The following is a 12,866-nucleotide window of genomic DNA, read 5'->3' on the forward strand; positions in this document are numbered from 1 at the left end:
TGGCTCTCACTTGGGGGCTGGTGGGGCCTGGGGGCGGAGGTGAGAAAGGAAACAGGTGGGGGGCTGGGGATTTAGCTCAGCGGCAAAAGCGCCTGCCTGGCAAGCGCAAGGTCGTGAGTTCGGTTCCCGGTACCGGAGAAAAAAAGAAAGGAAACAGGGTTCTGGCTCCGTTGTCTTCCTGGTGGAGGGAAGCAACAGGAGGGTGTTGGGAGGCTCATGGATGGACCTCATCAGAGGTATACAGTGGGGTGGTGGCCAGCCTGAGAGGGGCTGGGCTCTGTCCCCAGGGAGCAGTGGCTTCTGCAGAAGGCTGTGCGCTGGGGGGGTCCAGGGACCCAGCAGCCGGGTGGGAGGCACCCTGCAGCTCCACGCTCCTTTCTCCTCTTGTTCAAGCACCCGCTGCTGTGGGGTTTCTACCTACGCATTCTGGGTCTGGCTTTTAGAGCTATAAATCTTCAGCCTGAAGAGCGTGCATTTTTCAGGCTATGATTAATGAAAGAAAAATTGAGACGGCAGCATAGAAATGGACTAAGTTTGAAGAAAGTCAGGGACAAGTTGTATGCAAATTTCAGCGTGTCATGGGTGAACCCAAAGAGCTTCTGAACCATGCTGAGGGGCCATCTAGTGGTTGCGGAAGGTGGCAGCACCCACTCCCCTTGGATTGCTTTGTGAGTCGTCTGGGTGCATGCAGGTCTGCAGGTGCTGTTCTTTGGACACCTTTGACCTAGTTCCACCCAAGGCTGCTCCAGGGCAGAGGAGGTACTTGACCACTCTCTGCAGCATGGGGACCCGGCAGATGCTTGATTTATCTGACTTCCCCCAGCTCTGGTTTCCTACTCTATGCAAGGATCTCCCACCATTTCTTTTTCTCATGCATGGTCCTGGGGGGGCACTCTTGTGTTTCTGCATTAATCAAAGTCTTGCTCCTCCCTCGAAGCCCAGCAAGCCTTGTCAGCATGCCGCAGCTTGCACTGGACCTTTTCTCACCGTCCTTCCTAACGGTGTGCTGCGGCGTCTGTCGTACCCACTGCCACTGGCTGCCGCTCCACTCCCTCCAGAGCTCTCCTGTTAGGACTGCAGCTGCAGTGATGTACAGGAAACCAGTGGGACTGTGTCACTACCCTGCCCTGGGACAACCTGGACATTTTCCTACCTGCAGGCCCTTTTCTCTGTCCCCACTGAGTGTCATCTTACCCGTTCTTACCCATCTTACCAGTGTTGTGGCCACACTGCCACCTGGCTGGCCAGGCTGCTTCCAGCTCCAGGCCTCTGTGCCGGCTGCACTGCTGTCTAGAGCACCCCCACTATTTGTGAAGTCCCTCATCCCTCGTCTGACACTACCCTGTCTCCAGGTACTTTGTAACCCGTACATGCCCTTAGTGTTCCTCCTGTGTCAGCACCTGAAGTTCTGTCAGTGCTCACCCGTCACATTGGTGTCCCCACAAGATCCTCTTCATGACAGCAGAATCTTTGCTGGGTGTTCACCACGGCCTCCCTGTGTACCAGGCAGTGTCCCCAAAGGAGATGAGATCCTCCCCCCAGCTGCCCCCTCTCTGCCCAGTTGTGGTTGGCCTCATCTCAGCCAGCACATCTGTGTGTCCTCCCCAAGCAGAGCAGCTGGAGAGCAGGGGCTGTGTTCACATCAGGGATCACAGCCGCCTGCATTTATTTTGCGCCAGTGTATTGCTGGGGTGGGGTGCATGCTGTGTTTCACTGCCTTGTCCATCCAGAGTGGAGGCCCCTGGAAGGCAGGTCCCTAAAGTAGCTGTAGCTGCTCTGGCAGTGGCTGTTGCACCCTGTAGGTGCTCAGTAAATTCTGGTTGACCGATGGGCTTCTCAGACGCAGCACACTTCGCTGGAGCCAGCAGAGGGAGTAGGGCAGTATCTGATATATGGAACATAAAATAGGCAGATGTGGGGCTGGCACAAGTGAAAGAGGAGCTTCCCTAGGTGGAGCAACTGGCGTCATCAGCACCCAGGGTGCTGGGAGGAGAATCAGCTGTAGGCCCTGCATGCTGGCCGCTGGCCAGGGCAGCCATGGCCTCCCCACCCTGTACCACCGCCACCCCTCCACCAGCCCCATTCATGCTGCTCTTCCTCTGCCTATGGGCTTTGTTCTTCAGCCTCCTCGGACAGGGCAATGGGCTGCAGCCCCCGAAAGTCCAGGCTCTGAGAGCGCAAGCTCCACATTCCCCTCTGCTCCCCAAGACCGGTCCTAACTTGCTAGCTCTCCCCTGCAGCCCTTCAGCCTTCATCCTAAACACTGGGTCTCTGTAGCTGCCTCTTTGTGCCTTGTACATTCTGCATGTTTGCTTTGTGCTTCTGTCTCTGACTCCTTACCAGGACCCTATGAGGTTCATGAAGTGTCTCTACTCCTGTTCATCAGATGGGGAGACTGAGGCACAGAGAGGGGGAGGATTTGTCATGGTCACCTGCTTCGGGTCTGAGGCCCAGTTCTCCCCCGTGTGGTCCCAGGGCTGGCGTAAGGAACGTGCAGGCTTCTAGGTTTCAGGCACAGGAGGTGAGAGCAGCGCTGGTCTAATAGCTCTTCTTTCTCTCCAGCTCTGTGGCTGTGGGCTGCTTGGAGTAGGCATCTGGCTGTCCGTGTCCCAGGGCAACTTTGCCACCTTCTCCCCCAGCTTCCCTTCGCTCTCTGCAGCCAACCTCGTCATCGCCATTGGCACCATCGTTATGGTGACCGGCTTCCTCGGTTGCCTTGGGGCCATCAAAGAAAACAAGTGCCTCCTGCTCAGCGTGAGTTGGACCCCAGTCCCGACCCCAGGGGACTGCATTGCACCATGTGTGGGTTGGTGAGGCAGGCAGGCCCTGGCAAAGCCGGGGCCCAACCCTAGCCCAGGGCAGTCACTCCTAGCATGTTGTGTGCTTGGCCTCATCCCAGCCCTACTGTCCTCCTGGGTTTCCCCAGGAGTCGTGGCCCCTCTCAGGCCTGGAAGCCCTGCCAGGTCGGGCCTGCCCTCTGCCCCCACCACTCTGCATTTGTACTGTCCCTGGCTATTGCCATTACCCCGTGCCCATGCCTGGACCTTTTCTTCCTAGTTTTTCATCGTCCTGTTGATCATCCTCCTCACGGAACTGATCTTGCTCATCCTCTTCTTTGTCTACATGGACAAGGTAAGCTTTGCAGCACGGGAACAGTGGGAGTTGTGGCCCTGGGGTTGGGCCAAACTAAGGCAGGTTCTGTTTTGTTTTGTTTTTCTGGTACTGGGAATCGAACTCACGACCTTGCGCTAGCCAGGCAGGCGCTGTGCCGCTGAACTAAATCCCCAGCCCCTAAGGCAGGTTCTTTCTCAGGCCAGAAGAGAAGCCTTGGCAGGGAGCCCCATAGAGAAAGGAGTATGAGATTGGGAGAGCTAGGATGGCCAGCCAGGAGAGACCCTGGTGGAAGGTTTTGTGGTAATAGCATGGAGAAAGCAAGTTTGGGGACAGTGAGGGAGTTTGTTACCTGGTGCAGTCTTAGAAAATGGGATGCCTGAATGACATAGAGATGGCCTTGGTGAGCTCCCATCACTGGAATTGTGTGTAACAACCACGTGGAGTGGAGATTCACACCTCACTTGTGCTTGGCTACTACCCTTGGATGATCTAAGAGTGACCCATCTGAAACAAGAAGGCCTGTCCCGGCCACCCTGATGGGGTAGGCCTGACAGTGAGGGGCAGCTGCATTCCTTCTCACTGACCTTCAAGGATTCCTAGGAAGATGACCTGAGCAGCCCCAGCCTCTGCACTAGCTGGACCATTTGCAACCACATTGAGACTTTTGAGTGACTACAGAGGAGGCCCAGGCATGCTCTTGGGCCCTCAGAACTTAGCCAGCCTGGGCTCCTCTGCTCCCTGGAACTATGTATAACGTGTCCCTAGGTGCCAGGCCATACAGACAGCGGGAGGCATTAGCAGGACTCCAAACCACAAGTCTTCAGTTCTGTACTTGTGGAAGAGAGGAGAAGTAACCACACTGAGAAGTTGCTCTGTGAGCCCTGTGCTTGGCTGTTCGTAGGAATTGCTTCCTTTTATTCTCACAAAATCCTCAAGAGGTGCAGATCTTATTATTCCAGTGGAACAGGGGACAGAGATGAGAGAGCAGCCGCATTGCTCTTTAATGAGAGGCGGACATAAGGGCAGAGGTCTCTCTCCCTCTCGATCCCAGGGTGTCTGGGAGGGGTGGCCTGTAGGGAAGGTATGGGAGGGCAGAGTGGCCAGCAACACAGCTGCCCCTGGGCCAGGCTGGCAGCAGGTGATTTGTCTCTTCGCCTGGTAGGACTGTAGCTCTGGCCCTAAGAGTTTAGCTGTGCCACAGGCAGTGGGCCATCAGTGCATACTACAGCCTGAAGCCAGGGTGCCACCACCCCTCCCCGCCTTGGGCCCATTGATCCCTGCACTGCGGGGAGCTGCTCCCACCACAGCCCTCACTGCTGGCCGGGGTCAGGGAGGGGCCGCACTGTGGGCCCGGTGACCTGCAGTGCTTACCTCACCCATCCAGGTGAATGAGAACGCCAAGCAGGACCTGAAGGAAGGGCTGCTTCTCTATAACACTGAGAACAACGTGGGGCTCAAGAACGCCTGGAACATTATCCAGGCCGAGGTGAGTCACCGGGCCTCTGGGATTTAGCCAGCAGTGGGGACCAGCAGCAGACGTGCTCACATGAGACGGACCAGTTGGTGACGGAGGCTGGCGAGCCTGGATGTTGGAGTAGCCGGCAGAGGGGCTGTGGGGTGGGTGAGAGTCGAGAGGACAGTAGGTGTGTGCTGCCAGACCTGCTCACAGGAGGCAGCAGGAAGTGCATCCGGCAGCCACTTGGAATGCAAAGCTGCCCGGCGCTGGTGACAGTCTGAGGGGTGATGTGTTGCTGTCTCCCCACCTGGTCCCAAGGAAGGAGCAGTCATTTGTCTCCCAAAGAAGGGACAAGAAGAAGGGCCCCTGTCTCCTACCCTGAGCTCCAGGGTGGCTGCTTCAGTGGCTGGGGTTGGCCTCCGCGGGAGGCCTGCGAGCCGTGGTGAGGCTGACCAAGCCTTTCCATCTTGCCTGGCAGATGCGATGCTGCGGGGTCACTGACTACAGAGATTGGTACCCGGTGCTGGGGGAGAACACAGTGCCTGACCGTTGCTGTATGGAGAACTCCCAGGGCTGTGGGCGGAACAGCACTACGCCTCTGTGGGAAACGGTGAGGCCGGGCGCTGCTCCCTGGGGTCTGTGTGTGTCGGCCTGGCCAGAGGAGAGCTGCCAAGGCCATGGCTCACTGCGGAGGTCGGTGGTGCGCGTACGTGTGTCCGTGCACGTGTGTGTCCGAGGGCACGCTGGACCCACATTTGGGAGTCAGGGAGGGACTGAGTGGGGTCTGTGGCTGTGCAGCTGGCCTTGTGGGGAACCTGGGAGCAGCCTGTGTGCAGGGAGGAGCAGGGCTGGAGGTCAGCAGGGCTGGGGCTGCAGGGCAGGGGAGGCTGGAGACGTCACGGTCATGCTGTGCTTCACTCTCCAGGGCTGCTATGAGAAGGTGAAGATATGGTTTGACGAGAATAAGCACGTGCTCGGCACCGTGGGAATGTGTATCCTCATCATGCAGGTACAGAGGGGCGGCTCAAGGAAAGCCAGAGGAGGGAGAGACGCAGAGAGGCCTCCCAGCCTGTCCGTGCCTGCTGGGGTGTCTGGGATCCACCTAGAGCTTTCAGGCCTGGCAGCCAAGGCTTCTGTCACAGCACAGCTCTGGTGTGGGGTCTCGCCCTGCAAGCAGGATGGTGCTAGGCACTGAGCGGGCTGGCAGGTGCAGGTGCCACCAGGTGCCTTTCCGTTGCTCTCCAGCCTCTGCCTGTGCCTGGGAGGAAGGCGCCCGCCAATGCCCTGCTCGCTGCCGGACAGCCTGAGTGTGAGGTGCACTCAGCGTGGTGACGGGAAGCCACAGCCTGTCCCTTCCTGCAGCGTATCTCTGGATCCTTTTCAGGGTTCAGGTTGAGGAACAGAAACAAGCACCAGTACTGTCCTAGGCATATACTGTATGTCCAAAACATGTCCAAAAACAAGTGCGCTAGAAATAAACAGGAACAACTCAGCTCGATTTCCATGACCCCCACTTCCTCCTTCAGATCCCTCCTGGGGCAGGCTCCACGCAGCAGGCCCTGCGGTGTCCGCAGCCAGGAAGCCGTGGAGAGGGGCCGTGGTGTTCCGGGTGCACAGCTCTGCCTGTGTGTGACCCCAGGGTGCACCATCTCCTGTCTGTCGTGCTTTCCCAGCACCCTGAGGCTGTGCCACTCACGCCAGGGGCCGGGTGACAGCCAAGGCGTGAGAGGCGAGCCAGGGCCCAAGCTGCCATATGAGACCCTTCTCTTGTCTTCCAGATCCTGGGCATGGCCTTCTCCATGACCCTGTTCCAGCACATCCACCGGACGGGGAAGAAGTACGATGCGTGAGCAGGCTGGCAGAGGCCCCGCCCACTGGACACTGGAGGGAAGAGGGCTGTCTCCGGCCTGTACCCTCCCTGCGGCCACCGCCCCCCTCTCCCCTCCTGCCACCCACCTCAGCGTGGATTCTCAGCGGCAGAGGGCTGGGGAGGAGGCACACGCAGAGACTGCGGAGCGCTGGGCACTGGACTCCTGCATCTGCGAATTTGCCAAAGACCACGGGGTGGTTGGGGGTGTTAGGAGAAGGCCTGGCACTGATGGGTTTCTGCCCTGCCCTGCCCTTCCTCACACTGACATGTTGTCCCCGAGTGGGTAGGGAGCGGGGTGCTCCCCGGGGCAGCACTGTCCCCCACACAGGCCACTGCCGTCTGTGTCCGCCCAGCGGGGTCTGCCCCTGCCAAGCAAGGCCCTGAGCATTGTGCCCAGGCTTTTTATACCTGACAGTGTAACTTTTTTATTTTACTCTGATTACGATTATTCAGGAATATTATCTCAGATAAGTTTAGGGTTAGCTTTCTGATTTATAACTTTTTACTCTGTTGATTTCCTTAACGGTGTGAGTTTCCCTTCCTGTGAGTGGGGATGGGTCGGGAAGAAGACATCGTCCATCCACTTTGCTTCAGGACACACCCGTGTGACTCTTGAGTGGCTGTAGGGTGAGACATGCCAGGTCTTCTGGAGTGCATCCAAAGGGGCAGATGTGTCTGGGATGAGGCCCCTGCCAGGCCTGGCACCCATGGACAAGGGGCCAAGGAGCATGAGGAGTGTGGCAGGGCACCCTGCAGGAGGTTGACAGCAGAGAGCCCAGCGCAGTGGGGAGTGTGGGGGCAGGGCACTGGCGAAACACTGACGAGCTCGGTGCGAGCCGGCAGGGTCCTTGCCCTTTCTGACAGTGAGCAGTGTGTGGTCTACTGCTGGGTGCTGTCCGCAAGCAAGTAACCATGAGCCCCACGACTTCCAGACATTCCTGCGGTAGACTCTCACATGGACACCTCCAGTCCTGGCCTGGATCCATCTTCACCTTGCTGTGAGACAGGGAAGCAGTCCTCGTGTCTGGCTGCTTGGATGACAGCAGGGGACCCAGAAGCCTCAGGAGGGGGTGGCAGAAGTTTCTCAGGGCCGCTGACTGCCCTGCTCGAATCTCCTTCCCGGTACCCACTGCCGTCAGCAGGGGTCTAAGTGGCCGCCACATCCTGTGTGATCTCACAAAGTACAGAAAACCCACCAGGCCAGGTCAACCTGTCACAGCATTTCTGGGGAGAAAGCAACGGGGCGTGAACAGTGGGGGAAGCGGTTGAGGTGCAGTGGATACCCCGTCAGAATTAGAGGGGCTGAGCTTGGAAGGGCTGCAACCACCAGGTGGAGATTGGGTCTTCATCGGACAGCTGCCTTTGCCCACCAGGGCAGGTCTGCTCGAGCTGCTGCCTACCTCTCCTTGGGTTGAGACCCACCCACCACCCTAAGATCCACCACCACACTTAAGTAACACGCACGTCAGGACCAGGGTGACTTGGGGGTCGGGAGTTGAAGAGGAGGGTGGTCTCACTGGTGGGGCAGAGTCAGGACTGCAGTGTGTGTGGAGGTGCTGAGAAGGATGGGGCAAGTGCACATTTGAACGAAGTCGCCCTTGCCTGAACTCCGGTGTGTTTTCCTGGTAAGGAGCAACAGCTGCCTCTCTCCGGACTCCAGAACAAGAGGGCGGCACAGACCTGTCACTGCAGGCACCTGGCAAACAAGTGGTGTTGCACAGAGGACTGGTGTGTGATGTTTTTGCTGAGGGTGGGTGGGTTTTTTTTTATGCCTATCGATGCAATTTTTAATAGCAGCAGCAGAAGCAGTGGAGGCACATAGCCTCCCTGGCTTCTTAGGTTTCTGGAGCCTTTGCCACAGCCATCCTCTGCCCCGCCTCATCCATCCGTCCCAGACCCTCGTCTACAAGCTGCCTTCTTGCCCCGCTGAGTGTAGCTGCTGAGTTGTTGGGCCGAGGCTGCACAAGGTAGAGTCTCCAGGCACAGGGTAGGTGTTCTCATGAGCCCCTGCCCATCCCAGACCACCTGGAAGGTTACGCGGAGTGATGCCATAGGAGATGGCTCAGCATCTCCGGTTTCTCCTGACCGTGATCTCCCTGGGGCCGAATTCCAGGGTGATGCACTCACTTTCGGCTCCCCTGGCCACAGGAGTTCCGTTCCATCAGGGCTGATGCAAGCAGTTGACAGACTTGACTCGGAAAGTCCCTTTGGATTTGTAGGTGACTTCCAGGGAATGCCTGACATAGACTAGGCCTCTCTCTGCGGCACCTTGTGGAGGGCTGAGGGGGCAGGGCTGAGGACTGCCCTGGAGTGACTGGCAGCAGGTGGCAGCCACCCGTCACCCAGCCAGCCTGTGCCTGCCCCTTGCACCCTCACCCTGGCGAGGTTGCTAACCCCGTGCACGGTTCTGGTTTGATGTGGAGCTAGGTGGCCATGCCTCCAGGCCACGGTGGTCACAAAGCAGTCCAGGTGGCTGGAAGTGAGTGTGCCCTCTCCTCTGGCCCCCCGCCCACCCTCTGGTGGAGGTGCTAATTAGCAGGGACATAGCACAGGGTGGGAGCCAAGTGCTGGCTGCTTGGGGCTTGTTCTCGGTCCCTCAGCCCTTCAGCATCTGATGGCTCCCTGGTGTCCCTGTCCCCTCATCTTCCCCTCTGCTGCAGTGAGGCCGCCGTCCAGGGTGTGTCCTGGCCTCCCCGCCCCTCGGCCCTGCCCATGCCCCGAGCACCTGCCTGCCCAGGGCAGTGTGGGGGAGCCAGAGCGCACGCTTGCTGGTTTCCGATGCACTTTCTGCTTGTGATGCCTGTCTGTACATCACCTCATCCCAGTCCTGGCTTTATTGGACTCCATGTTTTTAGCATGTTTTTAAATAAAAATGGATAATGTGTCAAAAACACAAGCAGGCGGCCCCTGAGTGGTGTGTTCTTCCCACTACGATGACTTATTTCACATGGTAGTTGTCATAAGGGACTTGGGGTGGGAGTGGGGATCAGGCCCTGGTCTTCACCTTTGTCCTAGACACTCCCGAGAGCAGGGACCTCATCTTCCTCCCAGGGCCCAGGTGAGAGAGACGCTGGGGTGGGGTTGGGACCTCGTTTCCCTCCCAGGGCCCAGGTGAGAGAGATGCCGGGGTGTTGGGAGTCTCAGTCTCCTGCCTAGGAGCCTGAGGCATGCCGACACCCCTGCTTCCATCTCTTGAGCTGATGAAGCTTGATCGGGGTCAGCCTTAAGTGGCTGCGTGAGAAGGCCTTGGCTCACCTTGATGGCTGCTTCCCAGTCAGTGCCCAGGCCTGTGTGTGGGAGGAGGGGAGGACACATGAGCAGCTCCCTGCAGGGGCAGGGTTATCACACTAGGTAGTCTCTCCCCAGCCCGTCTAATATTTTTGGTGCTCCTGTGAGCCTGACAGATGCCCCAGGAGTGCAAGGTCTGCATGGTATTGCTCAGCAAGAGCCACCTTCCAGGGTCCTGTGAATGGGCCTCTGGGGAAGGCTGGGGTCGTGTTAGAGGATGGTTGTGACAAAGAAGGCCCTCTGCTGGCTGGGCCCCTGTCTCGCCACCTCATGGGAGTGGAAGGCTCAGTTGGGATCTGGCTGTCTTAGTCCCTGTCACAAGTCACAGCTGCAGATGAGGGAAGCTCCTAGTTCTTGCCCTAGGTAACTGCTGTGCCACTGTCCCTGGGTGGAGGCAGGGATGAAGAGTGAACGTGCCCAAGGACCTGGAGGCCGTCGAAGGTGGCGCAGCTCCCAACCTGAAGGGCGGCCTCTCTCCCCACAGGAGTAGCCAAGTTGACGGGAAATCTTCCCAAAGTCTCAACCTGTGGGACCCCATCCTGCAGCAGGCGTGGAGACTGCAAAGGGCAGGTGACCTCTCCAAGGTCCAGCTGGAGTGGGCCTCTGAGGTCCTCCCAGGAGATGCACTGAGAGGGCCTTTGTGGATATAGGGTCAGGAGCAGTTGGCTGGAGTGGTTCAGCCATGATTATCTGTTGAGGACCACCCAGGTCATAGGAATTTGGGCAGAAGCCACTTTGCCTTTGCCCATTCTTGCTCTCGGCCCTGGGCCCCAGGGTGTGGACACATGCTGAAGCGCCCACTGATTAGCATGCGGGCTATCAGTGACTCTGTTCTGGAAGGTGGGCTGGACAGAGGGGCTTTTTTCCTTGGGTCTTCTAATGATGAGGCTAGAGCCTTTTGGCATGGGTTTTGGGTTCTTTAGCACCCAGGGGAGGGAGTGGCCAAAACGATTATGGGGGGTCCTCTTGTGCTGCCCCAGTCCCGTGTGATGTGGGAGAATGCCCAGCAAAGGCAAGCGGGCAAGCATTCTGCCAGAGCAGTGCTGGCACAGATGAGTGAGTACATGGTCACTCAGGGACCTAGCGAGTGCTGACTCCTGCCAGGCACCGAGACTACAGCTGGGGGTGCCCCCCATCCCACCCTGGTGCACAGGAATCTAATGGGGACTGCGGGAAAGGACCTGCAATCACAGCTCAGTGCTGATTGAGACTCGGGGCCACGGTAGCTATGCAGGTCAGGTATGGCCCCAACTTGGGCGAGAGAAGCCCCGCAAAACTAAGCTGAGGATAGGAGGAGTAGCCTGGCCAGGAGAATCAAAAGTTGTGTCCTAGGATGGCTGGGTGCAGGTGGTGAGGAGCATAAGTAGAAGAGGCCGAGCTGCCGCCAGCAGCAACGGGAGCCACTGAGAGGCCGGGAGCCCAGTGGCTGTGGGCTCGGGGAGGATGCCTGGCACAGGGAGAGCAGTCGGCGAGACAGAGTGGCTGCAGGGAGGCCAGGCTCGAGCTGCCCCAGTGATGTGCACAGGAGCCGATGGGCTACAGGAAGCAGCGGTGAGGTGGATCTGAGGCGCAGGGGACCGACAAGCCGAGGTGGTTAATTAGATTTATGGGGGCGGGAGGGCGCACATTCTTGCTGCTCACCTAGCCCATGCCCTGCGCCTGCACGGGTAGGTGACTAATTGTTTGAACAGGTGGATGGGGGAGTGTGTCCTCTGCAGGTGAGGGGCAGAGAGCAGCGCGGCACGATTAAGACTGCAGCAAACTTCACAGCTTGCAGGTGCTTTTATAAATGTCTGCTGGGTTCCTTCTGACCAAAACTGTCTTCTTGGCTGTCTCAACACTTGAACTTAGGGATGTACGTGGTGTGGGTGGTGAAAGATCCAGGCTTGATACCCACTCCAGGGGTACTTGATACCCAGGTGAGTCCCAGCAGACACAGGACTTGTCTTGATTTTGCCACCCTCGTAGTGAGGATAATGCCAATTTTCAGCCCTGCTGAGGTTCGTAAAGGACCATCTAGCTTGTTCCCAAGGACAAATGTAGGTTCTTGGCAAGAAATTGGTGGAATGTGGCTCCCCAAACTAAAGGCCGGACCCCAGGGATGAGCACTGCTCAGGCTGGAAGCTGGGGACACCCGTGAGAGGCCGAGGAGGGAGTAGATGCGTGGGGTAGGGGAGTGAGCTGCCAGGCAGAGGTCGAAGACAAGCTTCCCAGTGCCACTCTGCTGGGCTGGCTCAGCAGCAGCATTCGATAATCCACAGATGCAAGAGGGAAGCCAGATCAAATCAATGCCATTTTGGACACAAAAATATCGGTGTTGTGATGGTCCCCTCTTAAACTATTCAGCAAAGATCGGGAGACTATTGATTTAGCCATTTGGGTTTTGCTGAGTTTAAGCACAGCTGTAAGATGGACCATTGTCTCTTTAGCTAATGAAAATAACAATGAGGTGCACCTGAGCTGATTCTGTCTACCCGGAGTGTCCCCCTTCATATCCCTAGGGACCAACAGTGCTGGGGTGAGCCTGGGGCACTGACCATCTCCCTTGATGCCCCTGGGGTCAGAGGAGAGATGGACGGGCAGAGGAGCCTGTGCCTGGGCTTGTGGTCAGCACCTGTTGCTTGAGATTTTTTTTTTTCTGGTTACAGAGTTCTGGAATTAGCCTGGCCTGATGTCCACAGCACTGCCCTCCAGCAGGTGGCAGCCTGTGGTTTGTGACATCAGGAAGCCCCTTGCCTTGGCTTCTCTATCCCACCCAACTTCACCGAATCCTCAGAGGGGCAGGATATCCTCAATGCATTCTCTTCTCTGACAAGAGACCCCAGTCCCTGAAAGGACTCAGCCTTCTTATCCACCACTTGACCACCCGAAGAGCATGCTGGTCCCTAACGTGGGGTTCTCTAAAATAGAATTTGTGAGGCATGAGCTGCTCTCAGTATTTTAAAAGCGCCATGGACACTGGTCACCAGCCTCTCTCAGAAACACTAACCCTCTTGGCTTGGGCTGGCTTTACCGGGTCCTCAGTGCAGAGGTGTTGACTGCATCTGGCTGATGGACAGCTGGAACTCCACACCCACTCTCTCTCGGGCATCTCCTTCCGGCCAGGCCACTGGCAGCCTGAGCATTAACTAGAAATGG

The 12,866-nt window shown here is 57.7% G+C and overlaps 1 protein-coding gene across 1 annotated transcript in view; it reads left to right on the top strand.

Moving 5' to 3' along the window:
* Window positions 1–9,336, top strand: part of Tspan9 (tetraspanin 9) — a 76,066-nt gene extending 66,730 nt beyond the window's left edge. The window contains exons 2-7 of the mRNA XM_005387133.1: window positions 2,563–2,754; window positions 3,058–3,132; window positions 4,499–4,600; window positions 5,049–5,180; window positions 5,496–5,579; window positions 6,349–9,336. Of these exons, the coding sequence (XP_005387190.1) occupies window positions 2,563–2,754; window positions 3,058–3,132; window positions 4,499–4,600; window positions 5,049–5,180; window positions 5,496–5,579; window positions 6,349–6,420 (657 nt within the window). The 3' untranslated portion in view covers window positions 6,421–9,336. The remainder of the gene's footprint in view (window positions 1–2,562; window positions 2,755–3,057; window positions 3,133–4,498; window positions 4,601–5,048; window positions 5,181–5,495; window positions 5,580–6,348) is intronic.
* The last annotated feature ends 3,530 nt before the right edge of the window (window positions 9,337–12,866 follow it).

The sequence above is a fragment of the Chinchilla lanigera genome, unplaced genomic scaffold (assembly GCF_000276665.1).
Source record: "Chinchilla lanigera isolate Chin_1 unplaced genomic scaffold, ChiLan1.0 scaffold00028, whole genome shotgun sequence".
Lineage (NCBI taxonomy): Eukaryota > Metazoa > Chordata > Mammalia > Rodentia > Chinchillidae > Chinchilla > Chinchilla lanigera.